Source organism: Hipposideros armiger, unplaced genomic scaffold (genome assembly GCF_001890085.2).
Source record: "Hipposideros armiger isolate ML-2016 unplaced genomic scaffold, ASM189008v1 scaffold_179, whole genome shotgun sequence".
Taxonomy (NCBI): domain Eukaryota; kingdom Metazoa; phylum Chordata; class Mammalia; order Chiroptera; family Hipposideridae; genus Hipposideros; species Hipposideros armiger.
This window is the reverse complement of record NW_017731529.1, coordinates 2627456-2649849: the sequence shown is the minus strand read 5'-3', so window position 1 is coordinate 2649849 and position 22394 is coordinate 2627456. Positions and strand designations below refer to the sequence as shown.

At 38.2% G+C, this 22394-nt stretch overlaps 1 protein-coding gene across 1 annotated transcript in view; it reads right to left on the bottom strand.

Annotated features, from left to right (window-relative positions):
* Positions 1-22394, bottom strand: part of MAST4 (microtubule associated serine/threonine kinase family member 4) — a 587203-nt gene that overhangs the window by 80992 nt on the left and 483817 nt on the right. The window contains exon 7 of the mRNA XM_019652425.1: positions 1095-1164. Within this exon, the coding sequence (XP_019507970.1) occupies positions 1095-1164 (70 nt within the window). The remainder of the gene's footprint in view (positions 1-1094; positions 1165-22394) is intronic.

Here is a 22394-nt window from a genome sequence, read left to right as displayed (position 1 = left end):
GTTTTGCTGTTTAGCGATACGTGTTAATACAAATCTATTTTTTTTTATCATGCCTATATGTCTTTATTAAGTGCGACTTTAATTCACTTCAAGGTACGTGCAGTTAGGCCTCTGAGGAAAATTCAGCAAGTATCTAGGACATGCAGACCATAAACTGAATTTATCTTGAATATTCAGAGACCTAGCTGAGGGGCATGTTCTTTGTTCTCTGTGTATTTTTCCTCAGCAGGAGAGAACTGGGTGTGTCTTTGAGAAGGTGACAGTCTGAATCTGACAGGGTGAGGTACAGTAATTCCACATGCAGAACACCGAAGAGGCAGCTGTCTAGACCCCTTTAACTTGGCAGAATCACAGAGGAAGATCAGGAACTGAAAAGGTACAATATGAGATCATATGCCCACTATCCTTGGAGCAACAACACTTCCTCTTGACTCAATGACCCAGATAGGAGACATATATCTTTGATATTTGGTGCCCAATTTTAACTACATACGAAGAGAAAACATAAAACATCCTATCATTCATACATGGCTTTATCTCAGGGGGGGGTCATTAAATTGCTGGCTTGATGCTCTCCAGTAAAGGGGTGTCTTATTTAGAGTTTGTGCTTTATGATCCCAAGAAAGGTCATTTGTATAGATATTAAAAAACAACAAACAACAACAACAAAACCCCAGCATTTCAACAACAATAGCAACAAAATATTGCACCAGGACACACAGATAAATCAAGTCCTTATAATATAAGCTCAGATAATTCAGAAAAATCCTGAGCATCCAGCATGCACTGGAAATGCGCACTTCCTGACCTCATTGGGGGCCTGCCATCTAGTGAAGGACCAAGAAAATAGAAATAACTCTAACATGAGGCAGCAATCGTTACCGAAACTGTTAAAGCAGGGGTGTTGTAACAAAGTTCTGTGACAGCCTAATGCTATCTTTGGCAGGGGGAACTTCAGAGAAGGCCCTGGATGGTAACAAGCAGGGCCTCACAAGCAGAGGGCAGGGGTGCAGGAGAGAGCTGTGGGGACTGGGGAGGGTGGGGGCGGATTCTCTGTGTAACACTATATTATTCCACTCAAAAGACGTCCTTACCTCCGTGCAAATGAAAAATGGGCTGAGGCACTGGGGGAGAAGTTTCTTGGGCTATCTTGAGGGCTATTTCCTGTAGAGAGAAAGAAGGAAAACAATTTACACAGTGATTTTTGTTTTTGTATCATGATCCGTCCACAGCCAGAATCATCTTCTCTTTAGGAGTAAGTTTCTGCATCCTTTGTAAAATGCCCATTCCCCCCAATGTTTCAGTTTTACCTGGAGCAGGAATTTGGGGGGAGGGGAACTGAGTTGCACACTGTGCTCCAAGTGTGCAAAATACATGAATAAACACATTCACCTATATCTCCAACCAGCAGTCCTCTACATATTTAATAATTTGCATATCTCAGTCCTATAGAATAATGAATAGACAAACATCTTGGATGTGACCCTTCCGGATGTGCTAACATTTCAAACAACGGATAAATGGGGACGCATATGGGTCAATGGGGCAGGGGTGGCGCTTTCTATTTTAGGGAAGCAGCCTTAGTATTTTTTATTTACAGTAAACTGTATAAAAGTCTGAGTTCTGGAAAATAAATCCTCACATTCCCAGGTACATATTTTAAAGGTGAATGGATACGTTAGAACTAGTTATAAAATACTGGGAAGAACCTAGCAGTTTGGGTTCTCAAATGACGCAGATACATCTCGGCCTGGCCCAGGTGGCCCAGTAGGATTAGCCCTCAGCACTGCTTTCTTCACCAGAGCCCTCTGCTCCCAAGCAGCTGGGCTGTGACTGGCAGGGAGCCTTGGCAAGCCAGGGCCACACAAAAGCTGGCGGAGGTGATTGCCCCCAAGTCCTTCCAAGGCGGAAGAGCACGGATCGCTCCCTGTAAGGAGGACACCTCTTCGGGGCCTTGTTAGAACACGCAACCTGCCGCTGACCTCTGAGAAAGCTTGGCAGGCGGCTGGCGGGGGAAGTTCAGGACCCTCCAGACCACCCTGCCTCACTCTGCACGTTCAATTTGATTGGCAGAATTATCTGAGGACCTGATGGGACTATAGCTGGCTTGAATAAGGAGGTAAGGAAAGATTGCAAACTAATTCTGTATGTTCCTGAAACACGGAAAATCCGGAAGGTATGTTTAATCCTTAACACACGCCAGCGGCCGCATGACTGATTTTGTAACGGAAGTGACAATTCTAATTAGGTGTAAAGAATACAAGATTGCATATTAAAGTCAGCACCTGGCTGTAAAGGTAAACAATTTACTACCTGTGTGTAAAAAGAATAGACTAACACATTAAAAAGGGTAAGTTTACTGTTACCTGGAGGACTTCTGGACTGGCTATCCCTCTATTGAAATTTTTCAACTAACTTAAGGTTGAAAATTTTGTAGAGATGTCGTCAACAGATGCCATTAACTTTATGACAGGCAGCAAAATGAAAGCCGTTTAACTGGGAAGTGCTGGAAAGCCCATTCCTTTGTGGATACAGAATCAAGAAGCATGCTCCCCCCCTGCTGCAATCAAATGTATCACGCCTTTGCATGTGTTGTTCTTTGGGTCCCTGGAGAAAGGGATTCTGCTTTTGCCATCCAGTAATCCAGAACTATTTTTGTCCGTTTATCTACCCAGCTAAATTAAGTGCTTTCAACTTCTCTCAACAGCCTTTTTCCCCCTCACTTGTATATCACTCTTCATGGTCCTTAGAAGGTCTCCATAATTTCAAGGCTGTTAAAAAATTTGTTTTCTAAAGGGGAACAAATCTAATGCCAGAAATCTTTGTGTGAATTTTGTTTTTGATTTGGAAAAAAAAAGTTCACTTTGCCTACACCCCATATAGAGCCAACTAGCAGTAAATTATTAGGAGAAACAACACAATTGATTGTTTGAAGCCAAGGCATTTTGAGAAAAATCCCTGCTACTCTATTATATACCCTAAATAATAGAGCCAATAAAACTTGTCACCAAATTCTTAGCCCTGTGTTCTTTGTAAAGAAAACACTACATCTGGAGGTTATATGAGATCACCTAGAATAACTAGAGAGTGCTTATTAGATATATTTAAGAATCTGAAAGAAGGAAAAATAGGGAATTAGCTTAAAAGCCTTTTCACTTTTAGAAATTTTAATGAGTGGTCCCCAGGAAGCCAAGTAACATCTTATATACATGGTGAGCCATTACTTAGAGCATGGATGGGCAGAGGTAGAGATACAAAGGAGATAGGATAATTTGACTCTGTTGAGTGAGAGAGTGAGAGAGAGAGAGAGAGAGAGAGAGAGAGAGAGAGAGAGAGAGAGAGAGAAAATGAGAATTGGATACCATTAACCATTTCCAGTCTTTGGGTTCTGCCTTTCCATCTCGTGTTGCCTTTCCAGACCCATTCATTGAAAACATTCCTCATTTTCTTCTCATGCCCTCCTTCGCTACTATAAAACCTAACCCAAATTCGCACATCTTCAATTTCAAGGCTATAGAGCCATCTGTGTTGTCTTACTAATCTCAAATTTTTTCTCTTTTCATGTCAGACTGAAGAACTAAAGTGAAATGCAAACACACACACACACACACACACACATTATCACACAGGCTCTTAAGTGTAGTGAGCTATTACAGAAAATGAGAGTGGTATGAACTGGTGTACCTGATAATTCCTTCGGGACAAGAAACAAGCTTAATGTGAGGGAAGCTTAGCAAGCTCAAGGGAAGAAACGGGACTTCAGGAAGGGGACAGAAAAATGCAAACAGAGCAGGGCCATGCAGGAGAGACAGGCTGTTTGGAAGCAGGGAATTCACACTGGAAAAGCCAATAAGTTGCAAACTATGTTCATTGGTACCAACTAGTGGGAGGCCTTCAGAGATGTTTGCAGGCAAGAGAGGGATACTAGAGATTTTAATTTGACATGACTGTGTTGGGTGGATGGACAGGGAAATGGCTGAGGAGCAGCAGCTAGATTGGGACATGGAAAGCCAACAGAAACATTATTTGGTGAGCAAACCAAGCATAATTGGTGATGGATTTGAAACTCATACAAATCGGTAGTTACAAAATAGTCATGGGGGTGTGAAATACAGTATGGGAATATTTCAGTCAGTAATATTGTAAAAATTATGTATAGTGTCAGATGGGTACTAGACTTATGGGGGGGGGCGTCATAAATATTATAAATGCCTAACCACTATGCTGTACACCTGAAACTAATATAAAATAATACTGAATGTCAACCATAATTTAAAAAAATATAGTCACAGGATGTAAAGTACAACATAGGGAATAGCGTCAATGGAATTGTAATAGCTGTGTACGTTGTCAGATGGGTAGTAGACTTGTTGGGGTGATCACTGTATGAAGTGTGTAAATGTGTAATCACTATGCTGTTTTATACACCTAAAACTAATATAAAAAAAAGGAGTAAGTGATGAAAAAGATTACATACCAAAAACGACCAATGTTTTCAATGTGGGTAGATTGGAAGAATGGCCGCCCCAACTGATAGAGAACTTTGAGAGAAGTGGGTGAGAGTGGTAGTAGCAGAAAAAGAAAGATGACTCTTCTGTAGATTTTTGTGTCATTTTATTACAGAAAATTCCTCAGTTTTCTTTTGGGAGAAATTACAAGATTAACAGATTAGATAGGTAGAGGTCAATCTCTGAAGTCTTTTTTTATTTGAAATAAAAATTGATTTCTCTGTTACCTACTTGGTCTTTGAAGGCTTAGGGACACCACTTAGTTGCAGTGATCAAAAATACCACTAATTTAGAACAGATCAAATCATAAGGCATGCCTTATATATCCGTAACTCAGAGATGAGGACCCGACTGCCGGGGACGAGCACAGTGCTTTCTGGGGATGAGACAGCAAGATGGATTGAAACCAAAGTCCTATCCATGACCTTCACTCATCTCAGCGCTGCTCTCTGAGTGCATCCCCCATCTGCAGAGCAATACCTGAGAGACTCTCAAATGAAAACTGGGGCCAGTTAATTCTCTGCCCATATGTGCAGCGCTTGCTTATAACTCAAATCCTGCTGCTCACAGGGATTTGCCGGCTCTTCGAGGTCTGAGTGGTAGGACACTTGATAGACTGCGGGTATCGCTGCTGGTGTTTCTGACCTGGTAAAGCAAACCTCAATAGTGGTCAGGCGTTAGGTAGGTAATTAACTCCATGATCCCCAGGGGGAGTGAGCAGGCTAATAAACAAGCAGTGTATCAAAACGGTACTTTACCTAATGGTGCTGCACAGGGCGCCTCATTTTAGAGGCAGTTATTGTTAAGAAAGTGATTTCCAGATTAATTAAATTGTTTGATTGCTTTGTAATTAGGTTTGGAGAAGTCCTGTGTCTTCACCACAGAGAAACAAGCTGCAAATCTTTTTAAAAGGCATATGCTATACCCACTATAGATTATTAATGTGGTTTTAATAGCTGTCTGTTCACAAAATGATAGTTTCTGGTTGTCTTGATTTTTCTATCAGGACTAAGGGAATCCAAGAATTAATGATAATTGCCATTTGAAACTCCTGGTGGATCAAAGAGTAAGCCCCCATCTGAATCCTTGTTGTTATTACTTGATGATCCGCTCAAGTGACTCGTGATGTTTTACACAATAACAATCAGGGTTGTGTTTCTTTTTCCGCTTTGTAGGAAATTCTCAGCGATAAATTGACACTGCTTAAAAACCTTAAATCCTCACAGAATCAAGCCTAGGATCTTCTTATAGGATGAGTGCCAGCAGATAAAGTAGGCAATGGAACAGTTAGTTACGTAGTAACCGTAGGCTGAGTGAACTATGAAAAACAATAGTTCAAATCACCCGAGAAGCTTGAGTCTTTCCTCCCAGACCCAGCCGATGTAAGAGAGTTAGGAATCTTCCTTCCCCTTAGACAGCTGTCTCAGGAACTGGCTTCCCTCCAGGTATAATTGCAGAATATTAATTAACCTGGGCAGCTGTTGAGAATCTAAGTGGACAGAAAAACCTTGACTGGCCTTCAGTGGAATTCTCTCTGGGTAAGCTGTGAAGTAGTCACAGCAGGCCAATGTATAGAAGTAGATTTATATGCCTGGATTTTCAAGCAGAGAGGATTATATACAAGGAACCAAAACTTCCTTAAAATCCGGGCTCTCTGAACCTCGTGGTTTTCCCAGTCCCCTCAATGCTTATTGATCTTTCCATAGGCAGCACCAATACTACACGGTCACCTGACTGATGCAACACAGAGTAATTAATCCTCTATTATACAGAGGGGAGTGGGGAGAGTGGTATGATTTGATTTACATTTTAGAAAGATAGCTCTAGCTGTTCTGTGACCAGTGGACTCCAAGCAGACAGGAGTGGGAGGGGAGATCAGTTCGGAGACGGCTAGCACAGATAAGGTAAGAGAGGCCAGTGCCTTAGAGAGGGTAACTGGATCTCAAGTAGGTACTCGGCAGTAGAGTCAACAGGATTTGCTGGAAAATTGGATTTAGTGAAATGACAAGGGCAAGAGAAGGAAACAAGGATAACTCTTAGATTTTAGGACTAAACAATGGGTAGATAGGGGCATTCATTAAAATGGGGAAGACTGAGGAAGGACAGGGTTTGGGAGTGTGAATTCAGAGCAAAACTTGAATGCCTGGGTAGAATTCAGACTCTCACTTAAGGAGGCATCACTTCAAATAAATTCAAATATATTAAAATATATTCATATCCACATTGTATGAAATTATACATAACCAGGTTACATTTAGTTGCAGTTCTCATCATATGTAACATCTGTATTTCTTAATTAAACATTTAACAATTCTGCTATAGTTTTTACTGTACTTGAGAGCAAATAACATTTTTCCAGTTCACATTATTTAGGACCTAACAGATTTAATAGCCCTGATCTGTTTCAGATACTCAAACCAGTCAATAGTGCTAGGGGACGGTTTGTAGAGAAGGAGAATTCTATAGGCTAAATACTGAAGTCTGGGTAATGATAATTTCAATCATTCTGTCTCCTGTCACCCACTGTAGGAAAACTGAATGAAATACAATGACATGTGTACTATACTCCATTTCTCTCCTCCTCTCACTAACTTAGAATTCTAAACGTTGGTGAGGGATAAATTCTTGTTATATGTGTAGACACACAAAAAGTGTATTTTGATTTCTGAGTGCCTAACTTAGTCTCTGTTAAACGGTAAACTGGAAACACACTGGTATTTTCTAATTCAATTAATTATGTATTAAGTTCTTTTTATGCACAGAGTTTTGAACTACCTGCTAGACTAGATTGAATAGGTGAACAAGACACAAAGAGTTAAAATTCTACTAATAGAAGCAGATTTGCATATCGTCAACTCTAGACTCACCTTGCAAAACCAATTCTGGATTCTTATTCATGTGAAAAAGGAACTGTCTTAAACCAAAGCTCTTAAATGTATCAAAATCACTTACTAAAAACAAACTCTCAATGATGATACTCTATAGAGCATGTACTGTGTCACAACAGACTCTTAAATGTACATGTAATGCTTTCTAAGGAATGACTGATGAGGTTATAGGGTGGAAAATATGTAGGGAGTGAAAGAGAGTTCCAATAACAGGTCAATTTCTGTGTCATAAGACTCTCATACATGTTTATTGTCTCCATTTCATGAAGCCATTCCTCTGGAATTTGTGTACTGTATTTGAAATGCTGTGGCATTGACATGAATCCCTTGGAGATGTGTTATAATGGGTTCTTGAGAATGTTTTAGCTTTTCTTTGACCCTTCCTTATTACTCTGAATTGATGTCACATCTCAAGGTGATCCCGAGTAAAGACTGGTGAATGTGAAGAGCAATGAAGAAAGCTGATTTTTAGTTGTATATTTTCTTTCCACCTACAGCAATTCATCTTCCCAGCAACAGGGAAGAGATTACTTTTAGCCTTTGCTTAAAGTTACTGAGTAGCATTTGTAAGGTCAAAGAAGGGGAGGTAAGAGTGAGAACATAGCTACTGTAATAGTAGTTTCGTGCAATTTCATGAAATTTAATGCATTCTATTAGTCTTAGATGATTAATCTCTGACTCTGGATAAAAGACTGAGTTAAAGAATGTAACTCGAGGTGTGCACGTTATTTTTTTTCTATCTTACATGAAGGGGTTTCAATTCTTTAACATAATTAGATACAAATAATTTCCCTTTTACCTAGAAGAGGGGTGGATGCTATCAGGAAATTAGTTGTTCTCAGGTTGTTTTCGATTGCTGAGTAATTTCTAGTCAAAGAGGAAGTGTTTAAATGAAATGCTGCACATTCATATAGCTTTCAAATAATATAATCTAAATGTATTCTCTATTATAAACCCCTTCCTTTCAGTTCTTCTTAGTTAAAAAATAGTACTAAATTTAAAGGGGTCCCATTTGACAAATGCCAAATGTTCCTTTGGCCTCTGATAGAGAGGAATTTTATCACAAAGAAGCAACATATGTATACATATTTTTTTTTCTTTTAAATTGTTAATTGTTTTTCAGTTTCTGACTTCAGAATTAAGTTCAGACGTAAAAGAATCAAAGACATTCAATTCTACTGCATCATAATAAAATAACAGGTAACGTGCCAAGTATCTGACAAGTTCGAAGTCTGACTTGCAGTTCCCATAAACCATACAGATCTTGGAAATCCCCTGGTCCCAAGACTCTTTTTCCTCTACCATTTTTCTCTAACTTTCCTCTCCCATTTCCTTAGATCAGTAAACACTTCTCAATCTGGGGTACATAAGAGAAACCCTTGGGGAGCTTTAAAAATGCTCATGACCAGGCCCTGCTCTACCCCCTTTTAAATTAAGTGATTATAATATGCTGCCAGGGTTGAGAGCCATGGCCTTAGAATTTCCTTGTACATTATAAATCAATTCCAAAACTTCCACTTGCCTTTTAGAGCTCTTTACCAGGAAGCCTTGGATTGTTTTTTTCTACCTCCGTATTTCCTCTAAAAGTCAAATCCCCTCCTTGTTGTCGCAGGTATACTAGTTCAATGTCCCTTGTATACAATCACTTCTCTTTGACTTCCAAGTATTCTCAAAACAGGACTAAGACCTGAGGCCCCTTCCCTATCAATCCAAACAAATAGCATCCTGCCATGTGAACGCTCCAGAAATCCCACCCGCCCACAGGTGTCCTCTTCGGTTAATCAGGTAAGTTATTACACATACCCTACCGAAATCATATTGCTACTCTCCTCTAAACTCAATTATTTCTACAATTTCTCCCTTCCTCTAAAACAGACACACACCCAATCTAAGTTGTGTATTATTCCCATGTTCTTGGGTTAGGATTAAAAGTCTCTGTAACAGAAAAACATAGGAAAGAAAATATCCATTAATCATAATCTTGTTTACACTTTTACTGTCAATGTTCATCATATCATTGTTCAAAATCGAAACACCAGTTTTCGTTTTATTCAGTACCTAACAGTAAGTGAATGAGACATTTGACTTAAAACTGTATTCCCATGCTTTCAGTTTTTGCATAGTTAGAATGCCTACCTATTACATGGTCCACATAATATTAGGACATTGAAAATTATTAAGACAGTTAAAATCACAGCATGGTGTTTCAATTCAACAAGTGATTATCAGAAACAAAAATAAGGTCACTCTAATTATTCTAGTCATTCCTCTTTGCAGACAAAATGATTTGTCCTTATCCATGACAGGGACATGTCCATTTAGGGCCTTAAGCTATTTATGTTCTATCTATACATGTGCCCAGGATACTTTTAGCATAGAGTCCTAAGTAATTGATGGGTGTAAAGGGGAGCTGTTGCAAACCATATGCAACCTACGTAAATATCGACCTTTAGAGAGTCATTACCTAAAGGAGCCAATAAGTATTAATTACAATGCGCTGAACCCTTCAGGTATGTTGGGGTGTATTTAGGCAGCATAAAAATGTGATTACTCTCTTAACAAGCAAGACAGGGATTTTATGGCCCTCTAAATAAAAAAATGGGGTACATAACAGATATATATAGGTTTGTATATTAAAGTATCTAACAAATACTTATCTTACTTAAATGTAAGACCCAATACTGTAAAACTACTAGAATAAAACAGGGAAAAAGCTCCTTGACATCAATGTTGGCAACAGTTTTTTTGATCTGATACCAAATGCACAAGCAACTAAAGCAAAAAAAAATAAGTGGGGCTACATCAAACTAAAATGTGTCTACATAGTAAAAGAAACGATTAACAGGATGAAAAGACAACCTACAAAATGGGAGAAAATAGCTGCAAACCATATATATAATAAAGGGTTACTGTTCAAAATATATAAAGAACTCGTATAACTCAACAGAAAAAAATCCAATTAAAAAATCAGCAAAGAACTTGAATAGACATTTTTCCAAAGAAGACATAAAAATGACCAACAGGTACGTGAAAAGATGCTTGATATCACTAATTATCAGGGAAATTCAAATCAAAACCACAGTGATATCATCTCACACCTGTTACAATAGCTATGGTCAAAAAAAGACCATATGTGTTAGTGACCTGTGGAGAAAAGGGAACTCTTATGTTCTATTGGTGGGAATGTAAATTGGTACAGCCACTATGGAAACGGTATAGAGTTTCCTCATAAAATTAAAACAAAACTACCATATCACCCAGCAGTTCCACTTCTGGGTATTTACCTGAAAGAAACAAAACCATTACCCTGAAAAGACATCTGCAACCCCCCTGCAGCATTATTTACAATAGCCAAGACATGGAAACAATCTAAGTGTCCACCAATGGATGGCTGGATAAAGAAAATGTGGTCTATATCATACCATGGAATATTATTCAGTCATAAAAAAGAATTTGTGGGCCAGCCAAATGGTGTGTTGGTTGAATTGGCTTGGGACGCCAGCTCTAAGCAACAGGGCCCTGGCTGAGATCCCACATGAGGGCCAGTGACGCTGCGCCCTCTACAGCTGAGATGGTGAACAACAGCTCGACCTGGAGCTGGGCTGCTGTGAGTCACCGGTACCAGTGTAGGCTGCAGTGGGGCTGCAGGTGGGCTACCTGAAAGCTACCGTGAGTGGCCGGCAGCTGGTGTGAGTTGCCAAGAGCCACCGGGAGCGGCCGTCCAATGGCCGGCGAGTGACTGCCTCACCCGGGAAGAGCACAATGATCACGATACCAACATGGGCCAGTGAAGCAACGTCCTCCACAACTAGATTGAAGAACAAAAAGGACACCAACTTGTCTGCTCCCCTCCCCCAATTCCCCAATAAAATGTTAAAAAAAAAAATGTGTGACAACATGGATGGACCTTGAGGGCATTATGCTAAGTGAAATAAGCCAGAGGAAAATTCTATATGTTCTCACTTATATGTGGAATCTAAACCCAAACTCCTAAAAATAGTAGAATGGTGGTTGCTGGAGACTAAGAGTGGGGGGAATGCAGAGATGTTGGTCAGAAGGTACAAATTTCTAGCTAAAAGATGAATCAGTTCTGGGGATTTAATGTACAGCATGGTGACTATAATGAGCAGTACTGTATTATACACTTGAAAGTTGTTAAGAGTAGGTCTTAAATGTTATCACCATATAAAAAAAGTAATTATGTGAGGGGGTAATCACTAATCTTATTGTGTTAATCATTTTGTTATATATACTGGTACTTGTAAATGTATCAAATGTACACTTTAAACTTACATATGTTATATATCAACAGTACTTTAATAAAGCTTGCAGGGGAGCAGGGGAGGATAGTCAATGTATCTTTTAGTACCAAATAATATTCCAATATTTCTTGCACCATAACTTAGCAGTCTATTAATGGAGATTTAGATTGATTTCAGTGTTTTGATGATTCATTGGATAACTTCTGAATACTTAAGTGATTATATGGAAGAGCTAAATTCCTAGAAGCAGAACTGCTGGGTCCTACAGTAGATTTATTTTTCATTTTAGTGCATATAGCTAAATTGCTTTCAACAAACACTTCATTAATTGATATTCTCACTAGGGGCACATGGGGGTGCCATCTCCCCCTCATCTTGGTAATGCGGAATTTATTCAGATTTTGATGATATCACATTGTTTTGATATACTACTTTCTTTAGATCATGAGTAAAGCTGAGCATCTTTTAATATGTTAACTGGCCATTTATGTTTCGTTTTGTACAGATTACCTGGTTCATGCTTTATTCCTTTGAGTTTTGTTAGTCTTTGTTTTTTATATTGATTCGTTGTTATGTTTTTTATTTTTGCACAATGAGGCAACTCTCTCAATCCACTAAAGATGTTTCTCACATTTGTGCTTATTTTTAATGTTGCTTATGGTAACTTTTCTGTGAAATTTTTATTTAATCAAATTTATCAGCCATTTTCCTATATGGCTTTTAGGTTTTATACTTTGTTTAGAAAGGCCTTACCCACTCTTAAATTATATTCTAAATGTAAGCATATTTTTTCTCATACTTTTCTGGTTTCTTTTTTCCTCATTAAATTGTGGTGGTTTTTTTTTTAATCTATATGGGTATTTTTTGTTTGCTTGCTTGTTTGATGTAAGGAGTAGAACAGCAGTCTAATTTACTTCATTTCCAAATGGCTAATCAATTTTTTTGGCTTCAATAATCTATATTTTTTCCAATGATTTAAGCAAGGCACATTTAAGGAACTCCCAATAATTTGATACTACCAAGGGGAAGTTGCAGGAAATTAGGGCAGGGCAGTGAATAGTGGGGAGCACAGAGGATGGATGAAGGTCAAACTAAAAGTCTGATGGCCAGTTGGAAATAACCTTTAGGGCAGTATTTCAGGTGAGTCTTCACGTGGGTGGGACCCTGGGGTCCCAGCTTTTATCAAGTGCTCCAGGTGATTCTCAGGCACTCTATAGTTTCAGAATCCTAGCTTTAGAACAGTGCTTCTTAACCTTGGCTTCACAATAATCTAGGGAATATAACAAAACCACAATAGCTAAGTCACACTTCAGTCCAATTAAATTAGAATGGGGGTGGGGGTGGAGGCAGGAGCAGTCATTTTTAAAGCTTCCCCAGTGATTCTCACATGTGTTCCGGTCTCAGAAACAGTGATTTAGATTCCACCAAAGAAAGTGAATTTTACAGATTAAGTTGTTCTCTAACTTTACTATGTATCAAAATCCCCTGGGGAGTTTTTAAAAAGATATATACTGATGTCAGGCCAGACACTTGAAGTTTCTGACTTAATTGGTCTGGGATCTGAGTTTTTTTAAGCTTCACCGGTGACTCGGATGTGCAGCCAGGCTTTAGAACCTACAGGGCAGTAATTCTCAAACTGTAGGGTGCATCAGAATCACCATGAGGATTTGTTAGGCCACAGACTACTGGGCACCACCACACAGTTGCTTAATTAGCAGGTCTGGGTTGGAGCCTGAGAGTTTGTATTTCTAACTAGTCTCTTGGTGCTGCTGCTGCTGGTCTGGGGATCGCATTTTGGGAACCACTATGTTTGTGTATGTCATGACAAACCATGGAATGAGTGTCTTTAGTTAAAAGATGTAATTAAGTCCATGTCTTAAAAAAAAATAACTTCAATGTAGAAGAGTTGATGGAGGTGGCACAGGCATGTCACACGAGGGAGACAAACACAAAAGGGGGACCCTGTTCTTGTTCTACTACAAAATCCCTGAACCAGTGGCTGGGGAGAGGAGTCAGGTGTGAAAACCTATCAGAGGGAAAGTAAGACTTAGCAGGGAGGGTGTATCAAACGGTGAGGCTGAGATTGCTAGCTTGGGTGACCAGGTGGATGATGTTGCAAATAACTGAGTTATTTTAGTGTTCTAACAGAATTGGCGATGAGAAACTTAGTATTGGATAACAGGTACTTGTGGGGCGTATTCAGATGGAGAAAGCCCCCCAAAAGAGAAAAGCAAGCATCTGTATTTCAGCAGAAATGTCCAGGCCCCTGATAAGGCTGTGGGAAAAAGCAGCACATGCATGAATGAAGCAGAGTGTGCTTGTCACAAGTCGTAACACAGGGGTGACAAAGGATGTAACCTAAGGGATCCCAATAGTTAAAACAGGTGAGGAAACAAAAAGGAGCCAATAAGGAGGACAGGAATACGGAAGAAAGTATCATAGGGAAACAAGGGAAGAGGAATCTTCAGGAAGTAAGAAATGGTTCCTGGTATCAAATTCTGTGGGGGTGCTTGGGCTGAGTACAAAGAAGGCATTGGATCTGGCCACTGAGAGAGCATGGCTTTCGTGGGGCCGGAGGACAGGAGTGGCGTCACGCCTGAGTACACCATCAATGAATCCTGGCCGGTGTTGGACCTGAACTAGTTTCCCAAGGGCGCTGAAGTAGGAATTGCTGGCTCTGTTTTACGGAGGCATAAAATAAAGATAATGAATAACAACAACATACACATTTGGTTATTCATTTAATTAAGCTATAATTTTACAAGAAATTTCAAATGTTATAATAGTTAATTATTTCACAGAATGATTTAAAAACCTAATATTAAAAATGTGTTGTCAGGTGGAAAATGGACACAATTATGCCTCAGGGACGGCTCAGCTTTTACATTTTATGATATGAAGCCATAGCAAAAAAAAAAACACATTGATTTTTGTTTTTCCCCTACCAGATAGTGGATTTACAATTTTGGAATCCTAGCACAGAATGGTTTTACTTAAGCCGTTTTTAATTAACATCCTTTTTTTAACCTAAAAAAAATTAAGGAAAATGTTCTACTAAATAGTTTCATAATGTTTTCCAACAACAATGAACTTAGAACAAAAAGGGGAAAAAAAAGATTTTCATTCAGCAATATACCAAGGGTGCCAAAAAAATGTATACAAATGACTTGTATTCATATTTTGTTATCGGTATACATTGAGTGTTACAATTTTAATAGTTTTTTCCTTTCTTAAAATGTGTAGTCATTTTTTGGCACCCCCTGTATGTAATAAAAACACTCCACTTTTCACCCAGATCCTGCGCTGCCCTCCGCAGACACAGGCCTTTCTAGGTGATATCAGATAGCAGACAGTAGCATATGCCCATCTCCACCATGGGGCTGACAAAGGATGAATTAGACTGAGGGGTAACTTCAGTACTGCTGTTACTATTGGAAAATGCTAAACATAAAACTGGTTAAATGCTTTAAACTGGACGCAGATGGTGAGGGTGGTAGCAATCTGCACATGGGATTTTGCTGGTGAAACCTTTAAAATACATAAAAAAAGGAACTGCTCACTTTTAAAATATCTTTTAAAAACTCGATCTAAAGGTAACACATGCTCATAGTGAGGGGCTTGGAAAAGACATTAAATTATATAAAAATGAAATTGGTACTCCTGCTACTGTAATGTGGCATTTTTTTCAGTCTATAGTCGATAATGTGCACATGTATATACAAACATACATTTAAATAGGATCATAACCCGTATTCAGTTTTTGTATCCTGTGCTTTACAGTTAGGCTACAATTATAATTTTCCTATGCCATTAAATATTTTTTTAAGTGTGATGATTTTTTTAGCGACTACAAATTACTCATACAGATAGATTACAATTTAACCATCACTCTTCTTACTACTTAATGTTTAGGTTGTTTCCAGTTTTGCACTATTATAAATGATGTTGCAATCAACATCCTGAACTATGTATTTCCAAGTACTTTTCTGATTATTTCCTTAAATTATATTCCATGAAGTGCAAATAATAGTTCAAGTGATATGAATTATTTTTAGGGTTCTTGACATAAAAAATCACTCTGCTTTCTAAAAAGACTGTAAATTTACATTAATGTTCTGAGAATATCCACCTTACTATGCCATCATCCAAAATGATTATTTCCATGTGTGCTTTTTAATATTTGCAAATCAGGTGAAAATTGGTATTTCATTATTATGATCTGCATTTATGTGATTAGTGAGAGACCGAACTTTTCATTTGTTTACTTGTCATTTCTACTTCTTTTGTGAGCTGCCTCTGTTCATGTTCTTTGCCTATTTGTTCAGTGAGGCATTTGAATTTTTTCTTACATTCATTTAAAAGAATTCTTTGTGACTCGGTAATATTAAACTTTTGCCCGTTGTATTTGTTGCAGGTCTTTTCTCAGCTTTTGTCAGTGTCTTAATTTTGTTAATGGTGTTTTTTAATTACAGAATTTGAAACCCTTAATATACTTGTGTTATAAATTTTTTCTTAGTAATTTCTTACAATTTTTCATGCTCAGAAATAATTTCTCCATCCTAACCATATTTTTCCACTAGATATTAATTTTACATTTTAGGGTTTAATTTTTACAGGTAATTTAAAATCCATGTTAAAATCTTTTTAATATATAGTATGAAGAAAGCTCACCTCACATATTTTATTTAGATAGCCAATTTTCCCAATACCATTTGTAGATTAAACTCTTTCTTTCTTGGTGATGTGTGATGTTCCCCCCTTCATATCATCATCATTCCCTATTGTTTTCTGTTCATGTGTGAATGACAGCTTGCAATGTTATCACTTTATAATATGTGATAATTTCAGGTAGTCAGGTTTAACTCACTGAATTTACTTGGCTAACTGTATCTCCTCAGTCTCCAAAGTCATTACGTCAAGATACCACAGTGATCGTTTGTCATCTTTATGGTTATCCAATATCTTCTTGAGTAGCCTCTCTATATGAGAGGAATTTCCCATGTTATGAGACCTGCCTCCTCAAGGTTGATGCCACCACCCACTTTTCCAGCTTTCCTTGCAATGACAGCATAGGTGAGACTTACCCAATTAAGTCTAAACTCAACTTTGGCTTGAAAAAGGGCAATATGAGGAAATACGTGCCAAAAAAGCAATTATATGGCAAAAGTGGTGGTGGAGACATCCCTCCTGGGGGATGGGGCCACAGTGTCAGAGTTTATGGAATCCAGGGATGAGGAGAAGCAGGAGCCAGGACTGGTTCTGGCTCAGGGCCATGCTGTGATCCCGGTGCTTTTCCAGACTACGTGGCCTGCGATGCTCTCACTCTCTGGCCCTCCTGCAAATCCTGTGAGCTCCCTAACACACTTTAATGAATGACTCCTCTGCTTAAACTAGACAGGGTGAATGTGGAGCTCACAATGAAAGAAACAGAATCACACAAACGCAAACACACACACACACACACACACACACACACACACACAGATTCTAATTGGAATTGCTTTAGAACTGTAACCATTTTGAGAAATTATATTATTTAACCTTTTCTCCAGTGAACATGACATGTCTTCATTGTTCAAAAATAGTTTAGTTTTCAAATAAAGTTTTGTTGTTTCTTCATAGCAATCTTTTTCAAGTCTATTTCTGGTTACTTCAAAGGCATGGTATTTTATGCCCCCTTTTTTTGGCGGTGGGGTATAGGAAAAGAGACTGAAATGCTATTATAAATTGATTTCTTTCTTTCATCATCACTTCTAACTGGTTATATTTGGTGATATACAATAATGCTAATTTCTATATAGTCATCTTGTATACAACCCACTTAATGAATACTTTTACTAATTTTCATATGTATATACTTAATTCTCTTGGATATTCTAGGTTATTTATATCATCTGAATATAACAAATTTTACCACCTTTGAGTTAGAGATTTTGTTTCAAGTTTATTGTGTTGCTTGATTGCAAAGAACCTCTAGACTAAAGTTAAATGTTAATGGAGAAAGATTTTAATAGAATGCCTCTAGTGTTTCACTCAAGTAAGATACTGGACATTTGTCTAAATTAGATATGTCTTACTACATTATGGAATTCTCTATTCATTCTCATTTTCTGACGAATTTTAAGCAGACATGGATGTTTAATTTTATAAAGTGCTCTTTCAACATCTATTCAGATGAACATTTGACCCATTGCAATGATATAGTAGTATTCATAATGTTAAACAAATTAACATTCTTGTGATAAACGTCAGTAGTTTATATTAAATAATTCTTATAGTTTTTATTAAATTTTAACATTTATATTTCAAAGTAAAATGGGTTGGTAGTTTTCTTACTCTGTGCTGTATAAATATTTTCTTTGTATTTTCTTCTGTGACATATAAGAAAATCATTGTTTTTCATGCTAGTAAGTTGTAACCTTTAAATGTTTAAAGAAACATGCCTGAATGCCTATTTTACTAATTAATAAATTCAAAAGAAATACAGTATTACTCGTTTTCTGACCCACTCCTCAAAGTCAAGGAACTTAGCATATATGCACTTCTACCACACCTCCATCTCTCATGTTAGCTGATGAGTTCTAGATCTATAGTTATTAGTAAATCACTATTTATACTATTGCATTTTAAAGAGCCTTTCAGACTTGCACTTTTCTATTAACACTCACCATACTACTTTTATACCCCATCTTTCCAATTCTTTAGTTCTTGATTATAATTCAAATCTCAGTCATCTTCGGTACATCTTCACATCAGTTTCTCAGAAAATACTTGGAAGGTATATTTTATGTGACCTCAAATATGTAATATATTAACACATGCATACATGTGTAGAAAATCTTAGCAAATGGAGTTCTTTGGTCTCAAACCATTACCTAGCAATTTATGGAAGGGAAGTCTGAGGCCAGCACAAATTCTATGCCTTTGTAAGCAATCAGTTTTTGGTTTTTTTCTGTTCAGTTATTTATTGGTATTGTTCCTTCATTAATTACAAACTTAAGAGTCACAAAACTATATCTAGGGCAGAGTTTTATTTCTTTGTTTCTTGTTCATGCTACTCAGTTTTTCTTCCAAATTGGGAAAGTGTTCATGAATATTATCCTGGATTATTGCATTTGTTCCATTTATCTGGTCCCCCACCAAAAAGATACAGTTGTAAATTAATTAATGATGTGGATGTTTAATACCAGAAAGTATAGTTTTTCAAATCTAATATAGACAGATAAGGCTGTTGGAAGGGCAATGGAAGTCGCTGGTCAGCTCTAGAAGCAGCTTTGCTGTGGTGGGAGGTGGCTGCCAGATATTTTGGTTGTTGGCACAGATACTAAGTCTCGGAAGTCAGGGTAGGGCGTTCAGTAATGTGAAATCTACCTCCTGACTTCTGCCTATCAGGCTGTCACACTGTTTCTGAGGTCTAGCCATGAGCTGACTGTTTCTGAATCATAAGATGCTGTGTTTTATGTAGGGGTAATTCTTCATAGAGATGTGACCCATCATTGGTATAGTCTCAATATCCAGTATTACTGCAGTTTTACAAATGCGGGAGAGAATGATGTCACAGATATTTCAGTTAAAAGCATAGTTAGCTAACAAATACACAGCCCATCACTCTGAGGTATGTTAATGTCAATGACTTAAATGTAGGTGTTGTAACTTCTATCTTGCTAGTAAGACAATTTTAGGAAACAAAATGGTAAGTAGGACTCAGGTTAGATAGACATATTCGTGACAGGAATGGTTACAGCCTCCTATCAGAAGACATGGACATCCATCATTTATACCAACAAGAACAGGAGGGATGAAATAAAATGGCTTCACAAAACTACTGACAAAGACTTCTATCGCTTATGTGAAATTTGTCATCCAGATAGGTATGTACATCTCTTGATGTCAAAAGTCTGCTCGGGTCTCTGGAGAGGGAAGAAGGATTTTCATTTGGAATTCCTCTTTTGAAAATCAAAACTGTCAAATGAAATGACTATTGATAAGCTTAAAACTCACATTTCCTACTGAACTAATGACACAAAATGTGAACCAGCTCACATATATATTTTTTTCAGTTTTCAAGGATGCTAGAATGTGTCCATTCCCAAATCAAATTACTGATCCCACAAGGAAGTGGTCTGTTTACCAGTTAAAGAACTGGCTTCCTTTCCTGTATTTGGCCTATTTAAAATGATTTGCATCCTGCATTTGCAACAACATGGATGGTCCTTGAGTGCATTAAGCTAAGTGAATAAGTCAGACGGGAAAGACAAATACTGTATGATCTCACATGTGGAATCTAAAAAGGCTGAACTCAGAAACAGAGAGTTTAAAAGGTGGTTAGCGGGAGCTGGGGGTTGGAGAATTGGGGAGGTGTTTAAGTGTACAAATGTGCAACCAGTAGATAAATAAGTTCCAAAGATCTAATGCACAGCATAAAGATTATGATCAGTAATACTGTATTATAAACTTCAAGTTGCTAAGAGAGTAGATCTTAATCATTCTCATCACAAAAAAGAAATTATAATTATATAAAATGATAGAGGTATTAGCTAATGCTATGGTGGTAATCATATTGCAATATACAAATCCATCAATCAACAGCTGTATACCTTAAACTTTACACAATGTTATATGTGAATTACATCTCAATTTTAAAAAATAATAAAATGATCTGCATCTCTAAACACTGATGTGAGGCATATTCTTTGCCTGAGGATTGATCTCTCTCTCTCTCTCTCTCTCTCTCTCTCTCTCTCTCTCAAAAACTTCAAAACTCAATTCATTCCTTTAAGGACTGGCTGTTCACTCTGGTAACTATGGTAGAGTTCGGACATTGCCATATGTGCAAAAGGAGGCTTTTAGACCTAATTGTTCCAGTGCTTACATATCAGAGATGTATTCCTCTTACTCCAAGGACAACAGGATTTCCCATCAAAAGTTCTTCCAAATGGAAAATCCATTCTCAGATAATGATGAAATGAAAAAAGAAACCACACACAGAATATACTGGTGGGTCACTCAGGCATGTCCCACTCCCTCTATCTTAGGTCTGCAGAGTCCAAAGTGTCCCATTTTTTTTTTTAATTGGGGAACAGCCATGGTCATTGGTTACACATTGCTTTCATACTACAATGGCATAGTTGACTCTTTTAAGGAGGGCACAGCTCACACTAGCCCATGCAGGATTGAACTGGCAAACTTGGTGTTAGCATCATGCTCTAACCAACTGAGCTAATTGGTCACCGCCCCCCCACCACCCTAACTTTTTTCCTTAATATTTTAGATGCTGAGAGATCATTTTTTATCAGACCCTAGAATACTAAAAGCAGGCTGTCAATGAAGCACACAAGGTCAATATAAATTAATCCTGAGAACACAGAGTTAAAAGGACTCCTTAAACAAAACAAAACAAAACCAGAAATACAGAGTTATATAGCCTTAAGAGAAATATTTAAACAAGAATATTAGAGAAAGGCATGTAATACAATCTCCTTCTTTAACAGAACAGGAAATTAAAGCTAAGCGAAGATAAGAAAATTGTTCAAAGTCATACGTGACTGACAAGAGACCACCATAAAACTTTAAAAATATTAACCTGAAATATAACTTCTCCATATCTAAGGAAAAAAGATGAACATAGTCCCGCTTGTTTACGAGGTAGGTGCTGCTTCCTGCTGGCCATCCTTGGCCTGGTGTCGTCACATGGGCACTTGTTAGTATTCCATTACCCTGCTTGCCTCCTGACTACCAGTTACTCTTTTAAAGTATTACAGTGCCATAGTTCATTCCTAAAATAATCTGGCATTTTTCTATGTCCTTAAAACACACACCATAAATGATAACAATAACAGCAAAATGCCTGTAAACCTATGTGTTTCTTTAGGAAACATGAGCTTCCCTCCTTCTCCCTGAAGGTGGGGGACCCCAGTTCTTTAACAGAGTAGGATGGAAGAGTCATAGATGAAAACAATTGATGTAGACACTGTGTGCAGGCCCCCGAGAGAAGAGTGAATCGCAGCTCACTCTGGGGACACCCCAGGTCTTCCCTGATAACCTCCAGAAGGCACCTTCAGGGCCCAATTCCAGGGCCTCGTTCAGAAGGAGGCAAGAGGCAGTGGCGGTAAGCAGAGCTCTAGACCTGGCTCTGATCTTCATCTTAGCTCAAGCAAAGGATTACTCTTTAGGCCAAAATGTGGCAAAGATTGATCTTCTCTGGCTGAAGCAAAGGTGCACTGCGGCGCTGTGGACCCCACTCCCAAATCACTCTTCCTACTCCTTATCCCCAAGGCAGCCCCCCGGCACTGCTGTGTTTCTGATCCACTGGCATTCACTTCTTCTTCTTCTTTTTTTTTTTTCTAATTCTGTCCATTTCCCAAATCAGCTCTAAGGCAGAGTAAGTACATGAGCTGAGGGACCTCCCAAGGCTGATATGCCAAAATGAAAATATCACAGACGACGACAAATGTGTCCCGGCAGAGATTGTTATAAGGATGTCACATTCCATTGTTAGTAACCCACTTGGGGACTCCAACGAGCCTGTGTTCTAATTTGCTTCATATTTACACACTATGGTGTCCTATCATTTTAACCACATTATGAATTCAGATTGGTTATGATAATGCTTTTGTAGTTTCTTAAAGCCTCCCACTGTTTGGCACTTTGTAACACTGCAAGTACCGTCACATTTAACCATTCGTATGAGGTTCCCAGGGCAAGTTCCATTTATTTCCATTTTATAGATGAGGCGG